Consider the following 20,796-nt stretch of genomic DNA (forward strand, 5'->3'; position numbering starts at 1 on the left):
ATTTTGTCAGAAGAGTGTGCCTATCCCTGTGGAAGTTGCTGCTTATGCTATTAATAACATTACCGGCCACATTTTCCCTATTAAAAAAAAAAAAAAAAAAAACGGAAAACTAAAGTTGTATCTACTGTTATTCAAATTTACCTACACAGGAATAATTTACTGGGTCTGGCTCAGGGTATAAATCAGGCTATTGATCCTGCTTATAAAGTAGTTTCTGGTAAAAAAAAAAAAAAAGAGGGATACCACTTTTTCCTAAGCAGATTCAAGATTCTGAATCTGGACAGGAAGCTAAAGAGACAGATACAGGTTTTTCTTTTTAGACTTCAGATTCAGACACAGAGGAGAGCTCAGTTTTTGATTTTCCCTGTGTGTGTGTGTGTGTGTGGGGGGGGGGGGGGTAATCTTTTCTCTGAGACTATTGCCAGAATGAGCCCATGTTTTCAGTAGGAGAACACTGGTTTCTAAGTGCCTCAAAAATGCAATATGCTATTACAGAATTAATTTCCAAAACTTTCACCTATTCCTTCATTTTTGTTAGCTTTGGAAGATGTGTGTGTCACTGCCTGCAATTTTGTTGATAATCAGCCAGCTATCCCTAAAAAGCAGGCTGTATTATGTTTCTTAGTCATTTAAGTTTTTATATACTCTTCCCAAACCTGATCCAGCAGCTGTAGCTTTAGCTAATCCTACTGCTGCTAAACATTTAGTTAATTCCAGTCCTACTCTTTCAGATGAGAATGAGAAATATTATTGATAAGGTATGGGAAAAAGGTATATTCTTCTACAGCTTTGATTTTCAGAATGTAGAATTGTCTAGCTCATATGTTAAGGTTTGTTTTGACTAACTGTGAAAGTATGAGGAATCCAATAAATACAGACGATAAAAAACACTCCAACAGCAAAGCAGTGGTATAGAAAAAATATGGAAAAGCAAAAAACATCCACCACCGCACAGTGAGGAATTGACAACTTTAATGAAAACAAAAAAAAAAATATACAACGGTATGTGCTTTTTCGACTCCTGTTGCTTCTTCAGAATTAAAAAGTGCATTAAACACTATTATATAGTTACATCAGTTTAAAAACATCCAATCGCTGTTTAAAAAACAATTAATTGAAAAACCTAACTGTGCATAACTAATGATCACAACAAACCAGTAAGCCAATGAGCACAGCCTTCTTAAAGAACTGTCCTATTGAAATACTCACTGAGGACTTGTTGGCATATCAGGAATCGAAAATTCTGTAACAGTGATTAGTTACCTATTCCTGAGATTTTACTACTATTGGTCCTACTGGTAATCAAAAATGCACGACTCAACGTCATAGATGACATAAATAAAACTGGGCTGTTTATATCGACCATACTCAACTAAGTTAATTATTGCACAGATAATCTCCCATAAATAACTATGTCTACAAGCATTCTTCAAACGATCATAGCATTAGGACGATTAAAACGTTCGTCCATGTTAATAATGAAATACTTATGGTCCATCACTAACACCCACTTATAGAATAGTCGAGGCTTAAAATCCTGGCGAGTGTTTATAAGAAAACCGTCTCTCTGTGCTTTAATAACATAAAAGATGACAATATATCAAAAACTAAAGTGCTTGAGATAAACCAAATCTTATTCATGGGATAGGCTGAAAATCACTATCCCGTGTTTGCATTGGTTAAATACGAACATCTATCCTCCTGTGAAATCAAGTCAACTAAAACCAATCAGATCAAGTCTCCCAACAGAGTGCCCTGTCATAGATGTAATAGAGCAAAATAGCATCAAGGCCTAAAACCGGCCATGTTCCAGCGGAGATATCTGCAAAATGCAAGTTCATATCTAAAAAAGCAGATGGATGCCAATACATTCAGGGACATCGATATTAAACATAACACCTCATTGGTATTTAAAAGTCAAAACTTAAACACTTGCTCAGAAAAACTTTCAATGATTAAAACGTTGAAATCTTTAATTAACAGTTATTAATAAAAATTAACTGATATTTTAATCTAATAAAAAGTATTAATATCTATAACTAGATATAAATCCAGCATGTGTACTTTCCATGCTGTTTAAGAACTATAACATTTTGACAAGGTTATAATAAAAAAATCTGATATTGTTAATCCTCGTTCATTCCTTATGCATGGGTATCGGTTCCGAGCTTGGTACCGAGCCGGCCATTTTCCAAGCTCGCGTCAACTTCAAACTTTTGAGCTAAACTCTTACCCACAACCCCCCTCACCCTGTTACCTCAGATTTCGTTTGCCGCGTTGCCATTCGGTCGTGTCAAGCTACTTCTCTTGAGCTAAGTACAGTCATTTGTTGTTTAATAGCTTTACAGATTACTTTTCTGGCAGAAAATATTTTATTTTCTCTTACCCTATCACATCTAGCATTCATAGTTTCTTCAGGTTTTTCTGCTTTTTCTTTACCACTTTTACCGCAAGGTATTCTCTCTTTACCATCGTTGGTAATCCTTTTCCCTTTTTCTCTCATACCTTCGGGTACTCTCTTGTACCATTGTTGGTACCTTTTCTATTAATTAATTTGCTGTCATGGCAGATAAGAAAGGTAGTCCAGGGTTTAAGCAGTGTTCTGATTGTGGACACAAACTGCCTACTTCCGATGCATACTCTTTGTGCGTTTATTGTTTGGGAGCTTCCCATTTGTCTGTTGACCCACCCTGTACTATTTGTGAGAACATTTCTAATAGAACCTTGTTGGAAAGAAAAAACAAGCTGATACTGAAGGGACTTCTAAAATCTCCCTTTTCAGAGGCTATTTCTGGGTCGGAGGTCTCAACCCCTCCTAGAGCCCATAAGAAAACCTTGGATGTTCGTACTAAGAATAAATCTTTGCCTTCGTCCCCGGCTGGGGACTCCCACCAACCAAAACCTAAAAAGGCTAAAGTTTCGGCTCCAGAGCTCTCTCAGTCAGCCCCAGTATTTTCGGTGCCTAGACCTTCGGCACAGAGGCCTTTGGCCCCATTAGTGATTTCGGCTCCGTCTTCTCCTGCAGCCTTCTATATATTGGCACCGAGGGGCTCCTCGGTTCAGACCATTACCACTGTATCGGCACCGACCATTCACTCGGCGCAGACCTTGATTGCGTCGGCTCCGAGATCTTCCTCAGAACCAACACCTTTATTGTTGATTCCAGTTTTGTCGGTTCCAGGTTCCGCACCGACAACCACTTCGGCACCGATCCCTGTGTCGGTGCAGACAATGACCTTGGCACCAATTACTTCTTCGGTGCAGACAACAGTAGTCCAGTCTCTCTTGGCACCGTTGTCCTCAGTGCAGTTAGATGAGATGGGCACCAAGTCTGCCTCTTCTGTGGACAGGCCTGTTTCTCCCTCAGTCTCCGTGAGGTCCACTAGAAGCCTTTCCGAACATGATGTGTTGCGTCTTGTGGACCAGGTACTCTTGGCCAGAGGTATCCTACCCCTCAAGAACTATCCTTCTTTGGGAGGTGATCACCCATCTCCAAAGACCCCTTCTTATTCTCCTCCTTCATTGCCTTTGAAGTCCATGGATATAGCAGAGTCTTCCCTTTCTGCGGTTCCCTTTATGGATATCACTAAGGAACCACAGTTGCTTTCGTGGCAGGAAAGTTTTGCTATGACCCAGGATGTCAGCTGTGACACGCATAGCTTGCTGCTCCACAGCCATCCGGGGACTTCGGGTTGGCAGGCTGAGCCATTTAGGGGAGGGGTGACCCCTGTCCTAGACATACACTCCTCTTCGGGTGGACCAGCTTTCCAACTGATGGGAAGGCTTTCGCTGCTGCTGGCGATACCGGACTGTCTATTCCTCTGCCCTCCTCTAGTACACTGGTTTCACAAGTCGCATCTAGCGGACACCGAGTGCAAGGGCCGCAGAACATATTCCCTCAGGAATCCCCTTTTCCGCTGTCTTCTCCAGCTTATCCCACTGAGGAGGTCCACTGGAAATGTTTGTGTAAGAGGAAGCAAATGGACTCCACAAAGGAGTCCCTCACTGAAGACACAGATTTCGATGAGGGGGAAGGATCCCCTCGGTCACCCTCTGAGGTATCCTTTGGTGATATCCTCGAAATTCTGAAACATAGAGGTGACTGGCAGTCCTCTAATTTGACCTCTGAGGAATCTGTGTTCCTGCAGGCCTTTCACACCCAGCCCCCTACCTCCTGGGTTACTCCACCTGCCAATGAACTTGTCCGGCTCATCGTGCAGCGTGCTTGGAAGGCTCCTGATACTGTCGAAGCTATTCCCCGGAGGCCAGATAAGATCTTGTCCCCTCCTGCTTCGGATCCCCATTAGTCCAAAGGTCTTCCTATGGATGCTTTGGTGGTGGCGGCCGCAACAAAAAAGTATCTGGCAGAAGAAAAAAGCCAGACTGTCCATCTGCCTAACAAAGAGTCCCGGGCCCTGGACAGGATAGGGAAGCGCACCTTTGCTTCAGCGACCTTTGCTATCAGGTCCCTGAATTATATGGCACATTTTACCAGGCTTCAAAGGGATCTGGTTTCTGAGCTCTCTGAAACCTTGGCTGGTGCCGTGTCTGATGAGGTCCGTGACAAAGTGGCCTCTCAGCTGGCCACCATTGAATCTATATCTAACTCCTCTATGCGACTGATATCTCACACATCAGAAGGAGCAGCTAGAGCAGCGGGTTCAGCTGTAGTCTTGAGACGACACGCCTGGATGCGCTTGTGCAACTTCATGGAACCCTTTAAGTCTTCTTTTCTTAATGCCCCTATTGAGGCCTCCTCATTGTTTGGGCCCAAAGTTAAAAGCACACTGGCCAGATGTGAACAGGACGGTAAGACCCTTTCTGCCATAGGTATCCGTTATTCTTCCCCTCAACGTGCTTTCTCCCAAAACCAAAAGAGTGGGAGGATATGGTTCAAGAAATCTCAGGGTCCTTTCCGTGACACACAGGCCGAGTTCTCCCCCAGAGGCAGAGGGGGAAACTCACAGGAAAGATGCTCCTTTCGGGGCAGAGGGGGTCCACGTAACCAGGGTTCCAGGGATTCTTTCCCTGGTCAATCCTACCAGCGCTCCTGAAGAGCGGCCCAACTCCTTTCCTCTGGAGGTGGTTGGGGGACGCTTCTCCTTGTACCCTTCTGCCTGGTTAACCATCACCCCATGATTTGAGTAACCCACAGGTGCAAGCAGGATTCATATTGGTGGATGACACACAATCTCTCACAATGGTCTTGCCCCTTCTCCCCCCCAGCAACCCAAGGCCACAGTGACCACGGACGCCTCTCTGATGGGGTGGGGGGGCTATGTCAGGGACAGACAGTCCAAGGCACTTGGTCCAAACTGGAGGCCCATCTGCATATAAATGTTCTAGTGCTGAGGGTGGTGCTTCTGGTGTTGCAAGCATTCTATCCCTTGCTGCTGTCTGGGACAATTGCGATTCAATCAGACAACATGGCAGTGGTCTGGTACATCAACAAGCAAGGTGGAACCAAATCTTACCCCTTTGTCGAGAGGCCATGAGGCTATGGTAGTGGGCGATGGCTACCAACCATTTTCTTCTAGCAACGCACATTCCTGGGAGTTCTAATGTGATAGCAGACAGACTCAGCAGGTGCATTCTTCAACCTCACGAGTGGCCCTTGAATCCCTTGATAGCGTTGGAGATCTTCTACCACTGGGGCCATCCTTGCTGCGACCTATTTGCATCCCCGACCAACTACAAATGCAGCAACTACTTCGCCCTGATTCCCCCTCCGGGAAGTCACCCAGGGATGCTCTAGTCCACGATTGGCCCTCGGGTCTTCTTTATGCATTTCCACCCTTTCCCCTCATTTCCCAGTTTCTGAAGAAAGCCCGTTGGTTGAAGAGCAAGGTGATCCTCATAGCACCATATTGGCCTTGACAGATTTGGTTCCCCTTCCTTTGGCCTCACCTACTGGATCGACCATGGATTCTCCATCCAACCCCGGAGTTGATCTCACACCCACAGAACCTGATTCATCCCAACTTGAACAGCCTGAAGCTCACAGCTTGGCTACTCCAATTCCCTTGATTGCCAGGCAGAATGATCTTTCTTTACCAGTACGTGATATTCTCATTGCTTCTCATAAGTCTTCCACTAGAATTACTTATCTGAGCAAGTGGAAAAGATTTACCTGTTGGCTGAAAGATAAACAAGTAGACCCCTTTTCAGCATCAGTGTCGATAATTCTAGACTGTCTGGCCGACCTGTTTCAATCAGGTCTATCGGCCTCTACCATCAGAGTTCATTTGGCTGCAATTTCTAATTTTCATGAGGGTGCCCAAGATTCCTCTCTTATGTCCCATAAATTGTGCAAGACCTTCATAAAACGTGTGAATCATCTGAAGCCACCTTTTAAAGAACCTATTCAACCATGGGATTTATCAGTAGTTCTACAAGCTCTGACAATGTCACCTTTCGAACCAGCCTCTTCTTGCGACCTCAAGTATTTGTCATGGAAGACCTTGTTTTTGGTCGCTATTACTTCTGCCAGACATATTTCTGAACTTCAAGCTTTATGTATCAAGAGTCCATACTTGATTTGTCATAGAGATGAGTGTCTCTGAGAACTAATCCGTCATTTCTGCCTAAAGTGATCTCTGAAATGTCCATTAATCAAGCCATTGAATTACCAGTTTTCTTTCCCAATCATTCAAATAGAGGAGAGTATTGCCTACATACCCTAGATATAAACAGGCAAATCCGTTTTTACTTAAACAGGACTAAACCCTTTCTTAAATCTGACCAGTTATTTTTGGCCTTTTCTGGACCTAGATTAGGATCTGCTGTTGCTAAAGTCACATTAGCTAGATGGTTAAAGGACTGTGTGACTTTTATTTATACACAACGTAATATCTCGTTACCTACTACCACGAAAACTCATTCAACAAGGTCGGTGGCAACTTCTTCTGCCTTCCATGCCAGAACTTCTTTACATAACATCTGTGCAGCTGCAACTTGGGCTATGCCTCATACCTTCATCAATCATTACAAATTGGTTTGGCCTCCAGGGGAAGAGCATCTTTCGGTTCTATGGTGCTCAGGAATGTCCTTCCATGAGAGCCTCCCAAGAATAGAGGTATCTGGGGACTCTGTCCCTTGCGTAAGGAATGAACGAGGATTAACAATATCAGATAAAGAAGTTATGTCTTACCATAACATTCCATCTGTATTGTTGATCCTCGTTCAGTCATTACGACCCCCCTCCTTCCCCCTCCTGTGGTTTCTAGTGGATCTCACCATCTGGTTCTCTTAGGTTATTTGACCAGAGGTAGCCTCTACCTTCTTTGACTTGCAAACTCAATCTGAGGTAACAGGAAGAGGGGGATTGTGGGTAAGAGTTTAGCTCGAGAGTTTGAAGCTGACGTGAGCTTGGAAAATGGCTGGCTCTGTTCTGAGCTCGGAACCGATACCCATGGGTAATGACTGAACGAGGATCAACAATACAGATGGAACGTTATGGTAAGACATAACTTATTTTTCCTTGCTTATACATCAGATTTCCAATTAACCCAGAAAAGTGAATGACAGAATCTTGGGCTGGGGTCATATCTCTTGACTGTCCCTTGTGTTGCAAAATGCCTCTGATTATGCCTCACATTTTTGCTTTGTCCCTCCTAAAAGTTTTACTGCCCTGCTAAATCATTGAGGATTATAGTTAGTAATCCCAAACAACAGAGTTTCATACTTATTATTCAGAAAATATATGTTGATGCAAAACATGTTGATGTAGAAACCTTTTAGTGAATAAGACTAATATTTTAAAATCGTACCTGATTTTGGGTCTTTGTCCTCCCATTACTTTTTGTCTTTGTCTAAAATTCTTTTTTAAATACCTTTATTAAATTTTCTTTTAAGACTTATGCACAGATACATTAACAGAAAAGAAAACAAATTATGACATCTTTTTCACACGTTATACATTGCATATATACTTTATAACAACTGTCATGTACTTGAACATTAAATATATTCCTGGCTTCTCTTAAACATCACTGCTCATTATTCAGCATGTAATGTTCCATTTATTTCCATGTGATTTCCTCCTCCCATTTTCTAAAGATCTCACTTTGTTTTTTTATTTCTTTAACAATATTCAGTACTTCATTTACAGTTGGTTTAGATTTTGATTTCCTTTTTAAAATGTTTTTTTGGCAGCTAATAGCATTAAACTTAATAAATCCTTGCTGTGTGTAGGCAATTCAGATCCTGGGTCCTAGCTCAAAAGAATAATTTCATCAATTACAGCAATTTGCTCCCCCATTATTTCTGGCAGAGTAATCTATAGTGTAGTTTTAAAATCTGCCATCTCCTCATACTCCCACAAAACATGTTCCCTGTTACTCCTTTCTTTCCCATTATATCTCACTTTGTCCAAAGTTCTTGAGCATAGAAATAGAGACGTATGGTTGTGGTAGCCCAATATGATAATAGCATAGTCTTCTAAAGTTGGCATAGCTGTCACAATAGAAAACTGTGGATATAAAAGTATCAGTTTTAAACTGGCTTGGTATGAAATGTATATGAGCTACTAATGTAAGTAAATAAATGTGTTTGTTTGTACTACAAACATTAATAAATAAAGACAAAAATACTGAAACATCACAAAACAGCCAAAGACATACTTGCAAAAAATTCCACTAAATTTTGAATGGCCAAAATAAAGAGAAAACTAATGAAAGGTGTATAAGCTTATTACAGTCTGACTTCTGAGACTATGCCATCATGTAGTAGACTGAGAGTAAGTCATCATGCAGTAGACTGAGAGTAAGTCATCATGTAGTAGATCAAGTTTCAGAGTTATTAAGTATGCATGGCAGGGTCCATTTTCTGTAAAGTAGCTTCTCCTGTGGAACAAAGGAAATTCTCACTAGTAAACATGAGGTAACAGAATCAAATGGGATGTAGGTGTTTTCTATCGAAGGCTTTAAATAGTAATGGGATCCCCCTGTTCACAGTGCTCCCCCCTTTCAGCTCTAAAGACCCGCCACTTGTAGAAAAGAGGCTGTATTAAGAGAGTATGATAATTACCTGAAGCTTTTAAGCTGCGGAGAGGGGTGCTTTTGCTGAAGTATCTTGTCACTGACAGATTCAAGCAGTTAAGATTAGGAGATGCTGATGGTTTATTGAGGACCTGTTGTTACCAGTTTTTGTTTTGAGCAAACCAGTTTGTTGAATCTTAATGTGGTTAAGCCCCTTTTCTTTAGGGAACTACTTAGCATTCTCAAATTGGATTAAGACTTATGGACCTTCTCCCAGGTTATTATGGACCTGGAAAAGGGTACAGGGTGATGGTCTTAATCTTTTCGGCATACAATGTACTGTCCATTACAATTGTGGCTGTGCTGAACAGTCATTTTCAGAGCATATCTTTATTCTCATACATATAAGTTCAGGTTTAGCCTAGGTAGCATGCATGTTTTACTATCACAGGTCTGTGTTTAGCTCCTTAAGGTTGAAGCAGTGCTAAGCAGCTGTTCTATTCTTATTTTAACAATAGGATCAAGGCCCAGTAGTGTTTGTATCCAGGCTAGAAGGAATGCTGTTAAGTCTTTTTACTTGCATCATTCTTGTATTTCAAAGATTCGGACTTAGTGCAGCAGTTGTTCTCCTGGACATTGGTTTTGTCATACGTCTTCTAGGAGAACTCAAATAGGTACTTAATTATTATCGCAACCAGATTTCTGAAGAGGCAGAAATGGTTGTGTTTCTACAAAAACTGTTTTCTGAGTTTCTTAACCTTGAAATGGCTGTGTAAGCAAGTAAGCAGAAGTTGCTGACAGTGCAGTGAGGCACGAAGAAGAGCAACGGTCAATTTTTGCAATCGGGAGGGGGGGGGTCCAATTTTTTCCGTGAACTGCACACTGCTAAAGTGCATCAGGATTACACCATTCCTGATCACAGTCTCAGCAAAGGGAAGTCGGTGAGGAATATTCTGTGTAACTGTTACTGGTCAGTAGTCATCCAAACTGCAGGCATCTGTCACCACTACTAAGTAACGTGCCAGTGATCCCTCACGGACTGCTGTCTTTCTCCCTAGCGGGACTCCTGGCTCAGGTGTGGTAATCGTTCTTCCACTTCACAGACATACCTCTGTTAATCAGAACCACTTACATTGCTTGCCGAAAGTGCTATAAATGATGAATGATTCACACATAATCCTTTGAAATTTCATAGTCACAGATGGCACTGTCTACACCTAAAGAGCTTTGAAAGGGTCCGGTTGTCTAGTTTGGGAACATGCTGCCTTTCATGACTTGTAATCTTAGGGATGACTGTAAAGCACTGGTCCTATGTTTAGGTCGGCAGCGGACGCTCCCCGGGAAGAGGATTTTTCACATTATTCCTCTTCTTATGTGAAAAACGTGACACGGTAGTACGGAAGACTGTACCCTCCTTTTGTTAGGTTACCAGGCATCCTTTCTCAGAAACACAACCATTTCTGCCAGTTCAGAAATCTGGTTGCAATAATACGTAAGTACCCTCAAATATAAACACAGCATGCAGCTGAGACTCAGATAACTGGGAGTATAGATGTCTGATAGTGACTTCAATCTGTGAGGTGATAGAGTAAACCAGCTGACTGATGTTCAGAACATTAGGTGTTCTTGCCTGTTAGATCTCCTTGCGTGTTAATCCTGTCCTGACTGCTCTCTTCTCCATTCTCCGTATATGCCACTCCCACCCACACCCCCTGATTATCTTCATTAGTCAGCCCCATCCTAGGGTGCCATCTTTAATCAAACTCTCTACTACCTGACTCACATTCATTTCACCCTGTAGCTGTTGTACCTTCCCTACCCCTCTGTTCATTGTGCCTGCACAGCAAGTAAGTTACTTTACATTACCGTCCTCTTATTTCTGTTAGCTGCTGATTTATTTGGTTATTACTGTTAACCACTGAGGTATTTGATGGTGCTAAGCTGTAACTGCTGTTCAGAACTCCTATATGTTTTGAGAGCTAGCTAATGTTCTAACTTACAAACTGCTTGTTTTTTTATCTTGTTTTATGAAGATATAGCTTTAATTGTTGAATATCTGACAGGCATCCTGCTAATTGTTTTGCAGAGGTCACTCATGTTCTTATTACATTTGTAAGCATTCCTATGGCATGCTACTGTACTTAGAAGACTTACAGGCTGGACTTTATAATTGCTTTTATAGAAGGCTAAGTGAACGCAGTTCATGTTACTGTTAGTTCATACTGAATAACATAGCTCTAGAATTATTGTCCTAAAACAGAAATATTTTGCTTTCTGCATTATATCCTGTGTGTATTCACTGAAGTATACAGCTGTTATCACTGGACTTAGAGAGGCTGTATGTTACTGCTGTTAGTCTGTGGTTTTACAGAGCTGATACTGTATGCACTATAATCAATTTTAATTATAACGTATGCAATATAATTAATTTTACTTTCCAGCTCTATTCCTTGCATGCTCTCCACATCACATTCTTGTAACCTTTGCACTAATTCTGCCTTATTTACCTTTATTTTTCAGTTTGCTCATGTTTCTTTCCTGAGTGACCCCCCCCCCCAACCTGGAATTCACTGCATAAAGTAATTTCTACCTTCTCCACTGAAGCTGGCTATCTTAACTAAGTAAAACCTCTGGGAAGCAAGAACCTGATTCCCTCCAGCTTTTCAATTGTAATAGGTGAACTACAATTTAGTTTTTGTAAACTTTTGAGGCTTAATGGTGTATGCACAACAACAGTGAAGGGATCTAGCCAATTGCCACTAGATTGGGCTATACTACTTTGCATCAACCTTATACTCACACAGTGTTCCAGTCCCAAGCATTTACTTTTAATTTGGTAAAGTAATTTCGCTCCCTCCTTATTGACTACATTTGCTAGTTTACCCCTAGGCTCCAATTAAAATTAGCCTGTAAACTGGTGTAAAATTAAAAAAGAATTAAACAAATTAAAGTACAACCAAACACATTGCTTACATACAATCATACAAACCAAACCAAAAGCCCAAGGTAACTCTCAGAGTCAGTGTTAGCCCTGCTCCGCTCGCCCTCGCTGCGCTCGGCTCACTCCGCTCCTCTCCCTGCCCCCAAATCTCACTCACCCCTACTAGTGCTAAATTTAAACCAGACTTTGCCACTCCCTTGCCACTCCCCTCCTGCTAAGTACCAATCAACACCTCACACATCCTGTCCCCTTAACCCATTTCCTTCTCTCTCATTCTTCCACACCCTGTTAGCACAGTCAGCCATCAAATTTGGCCCACCCCCTATCAAAATGCAAACAAGCAAAAAAACACTAATTGCCCAAATGCTTATACTGTTTCTATTTTACCATCTCACTGCCTACGAACAAACACTTGACCATGGCATTCACTACCTAAATGGTCAAACAGACATCCACGACTTCACACATAACACCAAACACTTTACCTTCCCCAGCACACCGAATATACCACTCTCTATAAAATACCACCCCTGTACAGCCACAAAACATAATCCTAAAGACAAAGACTGTATAAAGCTTATAAACAAAGTCCTAAAGCTCAGAATATCCTGTCACTGTAACCTTATAACACATGGAGACATTCATCCCAACCCTGGCCCACCCACACCCAATAACCTCCACACCCCTACCACAACCCCCACAGTCAAGCTACCCATGAATACTCCCACTAGTTCCCTCTTAGCATTTAACCTAAATATAAGATTCCCAACCTACACGCCCTCCTAGCAACCCACTCCCCAGACATTATGTGTCTTATGGAAACCTGGCTAAAACCCAGTACTACTGACAATGAGATACTACCTCCAGGATACAATATTCACCGGTTAGACTGTGCTACAAGGAAAGGAGGTGGGATAGTAGTCCTTTACAAAAATACTCTAACCGTTAATAGAGACACCATTCAGCCTCCCCAATTCAATAATGCGGAACTCCTCATAACCAAGCTACAGATTAACCAAAACAAACACTTGGACATCATCTGTGCATACATTCCACTAGGCAACAATCTAAATACCCTAGAAGATCTCCTTTACTGGTTATCTACTACCTATCCCCAAGAAACCATAGTTCTTGGTGATTTTAACACCGACTGGCACCCCTGCTCCTCCAACCCCCCCCTCTCACTCATATAAACTTATCTGGGTTTAAACAGACCATAACCTCTCCCACTAGGATAAACAAACCAACCAACAAGGAAAGTATCCTAGACTGGATCCTAGTTAATAACCAACCCCAACAGTACACAGTTGGTACTCTCCCTGATGACCTCAGCGACCATTGTCTAACCTTTATCATAAAGCATAAGGCAGGAAACCCCCACCAGCCCAAATATAAAACATTTAGAAACAGGAAAAACTTTGATGCTGCTATATTCCAAAATGAATTAAAAGCAGTTGACTGGTCAAAACTAAAAAATCTAACATTAGAGGAGGCCATAGATCACTTTAACAGTAAATTCCCAAGTATCCTTGATTCCCATGCTCCAGCACGTACAATAAAAACTAGATCAAATACAACACCATGGCTCACAAAAGATACCAAAGCTAAAATCAAAACTAGAAACAGAGCCTGGGCCAGCTGGAGAATAACCAAAACCCCACTTGACAATCTAAAATATCGTCAACTTAGGAATGATGCAAAACAATCTACTTTACTGGATAAAAAAAGCTTCTACCAAAATCTCCTGGAAAAACACCACAGCAACCCTCAAAAGATGTGGGCAGGCTTAAATCAAGTACTTTGTCCAGGTCACTCCACCACCCCAATACCGCCTAACTACACCTATAGTTCCCTAGAGACCATAGCTAGCACCTTTAATAACTTTTTCACTGAAACAATCCAATCCCTAGCAAATCAACTAACCCCCTTTAACTTAAACCACATGCCTAATCTACCTAATAATCACCTGGAATTTAGCTTCTAACCAATATCCACTAGTTTTATCAAAAAACTTCAAAAAAACTAAAACCTACCACCCTCGCTGCTGACCCCTTCCCTGCAGAGTACCTACAAATAGCTGCAGATGCCATTGCATATCCCATATCTATCCTCATCAACAGAACCTTATCCGAAAATGCTATCCCCTCCCTCTGGAAAATATCTCACATCATCCCACTCCATAAAGGTGGTAGCTCCTCAGACATATCCAACTATAGACCCATTGCCATTCTTTCCCCACTAGCCAAAATAATGGAGAAATGTGTATACAAGCAACTAATGCAATACCTTTCACAGAATAACTTACTATCCGACTCCCAGCATGGTTTCAGGCCATACCACAGCACCACCTCAGCCCTCCTTTCCTTTACTACTGCCATAAACCAAAACAGGAATGACAATAGGCTAACCTCTGCCCTCTTTCTTGACCTATCAAAAGCCTTTGACGTGGTCAACCATGAACTTCTCATTCCTTCACTAAAATCTATTTCCCTCAACAAGCCTGATATCCAGTGGTTCCAGTCCTACCTGACTGGTAGACAGCACACTATGGCAGGGCAAACTCTCCCGCCAGTTACCTGTCGCACTTGGTATCCCTCAAGGGTCCATACTAGGTCCACTACTCTTCTCTATTTTTATCAGCAACCTCCACACTGCTATCCCTAAAGCCACCTGCATTCAATACGCAGATGATTCCACTCTCATCTGCTCAGCCACCTCCCCATCTGACTTGCAAATCTTAACCCAAAATACATTTAACACTATCGAGGACTGGCTCACCAACCAACGTCTACTTCTGAACCCCAATAAAACTAAACTTCTACTCATCTCTCCCACTAGTAGATCCATCACACTTTCATTCTCTGTCACATCTAACAATGGTACCACTATTTCCCCAGATAATCACACCAAAATGCTAGGGGTTATCATAGACAATAATCTCAAATTTGACCTACAGGTCAACAAAACCATACAGACCATCAATAAGAAGCTTGGATTACTGTATAGAAACAAGCTATTTTTAACCCCACTGGCTATGACTGCAATCGCCTGATCACACCTACTCTCTACTCTTTTATATGCCTCGCCTGTACTCTCAAACCTCAACAAATCCGAACTAGGTAAGCTGTCCCATAGCTACAATCATATTGCCAGATTCGCCACTGGCTCCACCTATAGAACCCACCACTGCCAGAACTTTAAACAACTAGAGTGGCTAGAACTGCCCAGCGTAATTCAATTCAGTCAACTCTTAATAGCGCACAAAATTTTGTACCACCCTGAGGATACCCCCTCACTTAAAAATATTATTAAGCCATATAGCAACCTAAGATCCCTACGGTCAGCTGATAAACTACTGGTCCAAACCCACAAAGCTAATAACTCTGCTGGTGAATCCCTGTTTGCCAACTTCATTGGCAAAACCTGGAATTTGTTGCCAAACTATATAACCCTACAATCCTCCAAATGTCTCTTCAAAAAAAACCTGAAACACTATCTCAAAGTGAATTGGCTATGCCCATGTACCACCCCTGATTAAGTTATAAATTAAAAGCATATTCTGCAATTATCATAACTTGTAACTACATCACAAAGCTCTGCTTCCAATCTGATGTCTCTTACTTTTAATTGTCTGTCCATGAGAATTGTGAGTCCCTACTAGGGAACACTACCAACCCACTGTATATAATCACTTTGTTTTTATAACTGTTTGCTAACTTCTGTGTAATCTATGTAAGTTTGTCTATGTGGAGCTTTTCTCCCCGGGCCTCCGCTGAAAATGGACATGTATCCAGTCAGACTATCCCGGTAAACAAATGTAAAATAAATAAATAAATAATAAATAAATCTCAGATGGTATTGCACTGGTGGGTTTTGCAGGTTTCTGTGTTTCATTATTTTTGATAGCAGCAGTCTCGGGTTACTGTGAGTCTTCGCATTCCATAGACTGGAGAGTACTTTTCCAGTAATGTCCAAGCTTTAATTTTGGTTTTATCCTTGGATTGTTTTGCAGCATGTGTAATTTGCATGGAATGGGATAAAGCAGAATTGGGGTGAAACAGCACCTAAATGACTGACTACATGAATTAAGGCAGGAGTAGTAAAAGAAACATGTCTTTATACTGGGACCTTACCTAGGAATCTAGAAAATGTTTAGTCTTATTTTGAAGGGAATTCTGCAGTGGGTCACATCAACAGGCTTATGTCTCGTGGTGAAAAATATAGATTTAAAAACATGTTATGACCTTAATTTCTGAAGACCATAATCCATTTGACCCTAACTTACATCCTTAGTACTGCAGTTTTTTTTCTTTCTTTCTTTCTTTTTTTTTTTTTTTGTTGGGTATCATTTTTTATGAAATTCACTTCCACTCTGTTCATAGACATGATCTTAAGTAAATCATAATATTTAATTGAAAAGGAACAGTCTAAATAGATTACTGGCTGACAAAGCAAAGCATAAGACTGAAACACGTGGAGAAGACTGTCTCTGTATGGATTAACCTCGACTCAATATACGCAGAAGTACTCAAAGTTTATTTTTTCATGTCCTTATACCCAATTGTTTAAAACAGTTATTTCCATGACCAGCATATAAAAGAATACTGTAATATTTACCGCTTTGAATTTTTGCACAATATCTATGAGTTTCATGAAGTGTTTTTTTTTTCCTTTTCTTTAATATTAGTGCCAGCTGACTGGCATTAAGGAAAAGAGGAAAACACATATCTTACAGTGTTAAAAGCTTGCTTACTGTTAAAAGCTTGCACATTACTACAATAAAATTATATATACTTTTTTTTTACTATTATCATGTAACACTGCTTTGCCAAAAACATTCTGACATGTTTTGAGTAACTATACCACAATGATGTTACTTTTATTAGGCAGCTTTTGTTCAATTTTATTTGATCATGTTATATTGAAACCAAACAGGCTTATGTGGGAGAAGCCGGTGGTGGTTTTTTTTTTTTTTTTTTTTCATTTTCCACATGACAGTGCAAACATGGATGTGATGTTTTTGAGTTTTGGGGAGAGAATGAGAAGCCAAGCTTTCAAATGGAGCATGCAAGAGTAGTTGTACTGCAAAAAAATATTTTTTTTTCTCAGTTGATATTTTTCAAGTTATACTTTTTGATACAGGTACCCAAAAATTGATGAAGGATGACACATTATTAGAATGCTCAAAAGAACTTCAATAAACAGTTGTATTCACTGCACTGGCTTACTTTTTTTCTTGTGTCTGTTGACAAGCCCAGGTTGTGATGACCAACCCTTTATCAAAATGTAACTGTGATTTTAATATACAAATAAATGCACATGAGTCAGGCACATAGTATAATACTCCAACACTTTGTTATTTTTTATTTTACATTTTGAAGCTTTGCTGAAATGAAAAAAAAAGCATTATGTCACACTGTTTGAGGTTTAGCTGTATATTGAACTGACCCGCAGGTAGACTGTCTTTATAGGGATGTTTTGAATTCCAGGGGCAGTGTGTTACCTTAATCAGGTATGCTTTACTGTTCTTATAATGAAGCTGTTTTTTTTAACTGTGGACGTGGTCTCCTACACTTCAGGTGACCTGAGCCCTCCTGATTTTTATTTAGCTTCATTAGCTGACACTATTCGTTATGCATACATTAGCCGCTCCATGGAATAGGAGGGAGAAAGAGAGTGCTGTAAGATGAAATGAGGCGGGTTTACATTACTGTATATTTTAAATTCTTTACATTTTATTGTTACCGTAGTTGTATATTTTTCACCAGTTTGCATGGCTGATAACTTCAGTATTTTGTAATTATACCTGTATACTACATATCTTTGTCAGTTCAATTTTTATTGTGTATATCATTTTTACTATAAATTAGAACGGGACTAAAACTACTGTATTTTTAAATGTCTATTAGATTTGATTTATCAGATTGAGAAAAATAAGGTTTAGTTTATTATTCCGGCCATGGGAAAAATGTATCTTTGCATATTTTCACATAATGAATCTTGTCTTGCTAACAGATCACAAGAAGTGGTAGGATAATTTCTGACAAAGAATACCGTATTAATATTATGAAGAAGGAGCATCAAAGATTTGTACGAGAATGTCTTGCACAAGCAATTTTTCACAAGGTTCTGGATATGGAGGTAGGCTTACTCTTTAAATTAATGTTTTCAAGAAAAATGTGTTTTATGGAATCATATTGAGCAGTGTCTTTAAGAAAAAAAATGCAGTCCCATGCAGCAAGGTGCAGCATTAAGACATTCTTTAAAGGCATGCTAAAAATGCCAATATTTTGCCTTTAGTTTTGCTTTTAGGAGTACGTGTTTAACAGGATAATAGACTGCTTTTTCTACCATTACCTGTTGATTTTCTTTTTTTAGGCTGTACTGTCATGAGAAGTGAAGCAATGCATTTATTTGTATTTAATCTTAGTATATATGGACCTTCTCTGGAATTCATTTCAGGTAGCTGCTAGCAACAGATGTCACATTTTTCACTGTATGATTTGCAAGGCTGCTTCCAGCAATGCAGACAGAATGAGTTATTTATACCTATATAATATATACTTAATGTATATTTATATGTGTGGCATTCAAAGTGCATATTTATGTATAATATATAACTATGTAACTATGCTTATTTATCTATATCTATAGCTTTTTCTTTACACACACACACATACACACACGCGTTCGTGTGTGTACATATATATATATATATATATATATATATATATATATATATATATAAATATATATATATATATATATATATATGCAAATATGGGTGTAGGGCACTGGATCAAATGGACAATGCACCAAAACCCAGGAGATTGATGTCATAACATCAGAGTCACCAATATCAATGCATTCTGCTGCACATGATGCAGGATTACCCCAGATCAGAATAAACCAATGGCAAGTGTTTTTGAAGGGGGCAAGCACCCCTGCACACATCCCTGCTGATTATCTATAGTAACTCTGACATCACAATCCCCAGGGAAAGAAAATATTCCCCTACTCAGGGATTGTCGATTTCACACACCTGTCAACCACCTGTCTGAGTCAACCAAATGGTGTTGACCTACTGAGTGTCGGTGCAGTGTCCATTCAGTCCAGTGCCGAACAGCCGTATATACATAGATATAGATATAGAGAAAGATATAGATATAGATATAGATATAGATATAGATAGCGATATAGGTAACGCTATATAGCTATAGATATAGGTAGATATATGGGTTGTGGGTAGCCCACTGAAAAACAATTAAAATTAACTCAGTCTTTCCAAGCAAAATACATCAAAAGAAAGAGTTCTTGAAAAACAAAACTAACCTCTTTTTTTTCTACTTTCTTATTGGAGGCAAATCATCCTGCATCCCTCATACACTCACAAAATTAAAAATACTAACTCTGAGTCTGAGCAATACAAGGTAAAGGGCAAAACTACCATACTCCTGTATTCTGCGATCTTGCCAAATACAATGGATTTCATGCACTTTCCCTTTGGTGTGCACATTATTCTATCATGTAGATTTGAAGAACATACATGTGATGAAAGCACACTTTGTCTACAGTGTTTGGAACCATAAATGTATATATAAAGATAGGTAGATAAATAAATAGATGGACAACTAGATAGATGGATAGATAGATACAGAGATAGAGAGATGGTTAGACAGACAGAAAGAGGTAGCTACGCACACACACACACACACACACACACACACACACACACACACACACACACACACACACACACACACATACACACGCACACACAAACACACACGCACACACACACACACACACACACACACACACACACACACACACACACACACACACACACTCTAATATTCATCCATCCATACAGACATACATCTTTCAACCCATCTATCCAGTGCCGTCAAGTCATAGCTGACACATCTAGTGACCCCATGAGCCGCTGACACCATCAACTGAGTTTGGTAGACAAGTAGTGAAATGGAAATAGCTTGCCAGACCTGTCTTTCATCTCACATACATACTGTGCACACACATATAGACAATTTATACTTGCCAAATGGTGTACTTTATAATGTGGTAGGAAACTGAACTGCCCAGAGAAAACCCACGTAAGTACAAGGAGGAAATGCAGACTTTGTGCAGAAAGTCCCCAACTAAGAACCAAACTGAATAACCTTTTGCTGTGATATGACAGTGCTACTCAGTGTGTGGCTGTGTCATCCCATACACATACACATACATACACAGACACACTTTTACGTTTAATAAAACAAGTGCATTTGCATAAAGCAGTAGAAAGCAGAAAAAAAAAAAACAAGTACGTTTGAGTACAGCAGTACAGTTTGAGTTGCAGGACTGACTACATTATAGTGACTGAGGCATATAAGACTTTGTTGATAATCATTAGCATAAGAAACAATTATCAGAAATAGTACAGTAAATGGATGAACAGTTAAAACTGCATAATGACAGGCTAGGAGTTTACTTAATAAACAAAGAGATTGACACTCAGAATGAACAAATTGTTAGGGAACACTGAGTTTATAGCACTGCAGATTTGGGTATAATAATCAAAAAATATTTCATGTTTGTTCATGCTGCTCATCCATTTACTGTACTGTTTCTCTTCTACTTTTCTTTGTTTGAGTTGCAGTATTGGCTGATTACATCCTCCTGCAACTAATATATACCAACTCTGAGATTGTACAACGGCAGGGAAAGGGCAAATTCATACTCCCTGCTATACCATGATCTTGCACACACAGATGGAAGCAAAGCCACAAAAACAGCTCATTCTTTATAATGTAATTGTCAAACATAATTTATCTTGCAAGAAAATATTTTTAACTTCTCTCTAGTTTATATTTTCCC

The 20,796-nt window shown here is 40.1% G+C and overlaps 1 protein-coding gene across 4 annotated transcripts in view; it reads left to right on the forward strand.

Annotated features, from left to right (window-relative positions):
* The window catches only part of ERICH3 (glutamate rich 3), a 1,772,788-nt gene that overhangs the window by 409,957 nt on the left and 1,342,035 nt on the right, over window positions 1–20,796 (forward strand). For all 4 annotated transcript variants that reach the window (XM_044085800.1, XM_044085803.1, XM_044085802.1 and 1 more), the window contains exon 3: window positions 17,935–18,060. In XM_044085800.1, coding sequence (XP_043941735.1) covers window positions 17,935–18,060 — 126 coding nt within the window. The remainder of the gene's footprint in view (window positions 1–17,934; window positions 18,061–20,796) is intronic.

Source organism: Protopterus annectens, chromosome 10.part0, assembly GCF_019279795.1.
Source record: "Protopterus annectens isolate FY-2018-M chromosome 10.part0, PAN1.0, whole genome shotgun sequence".
NCBI lineage: Eukaryota > Metazoa > Chordata > Ceratodontiformes > Protopteridae > Protopterus > Protopterus annectens.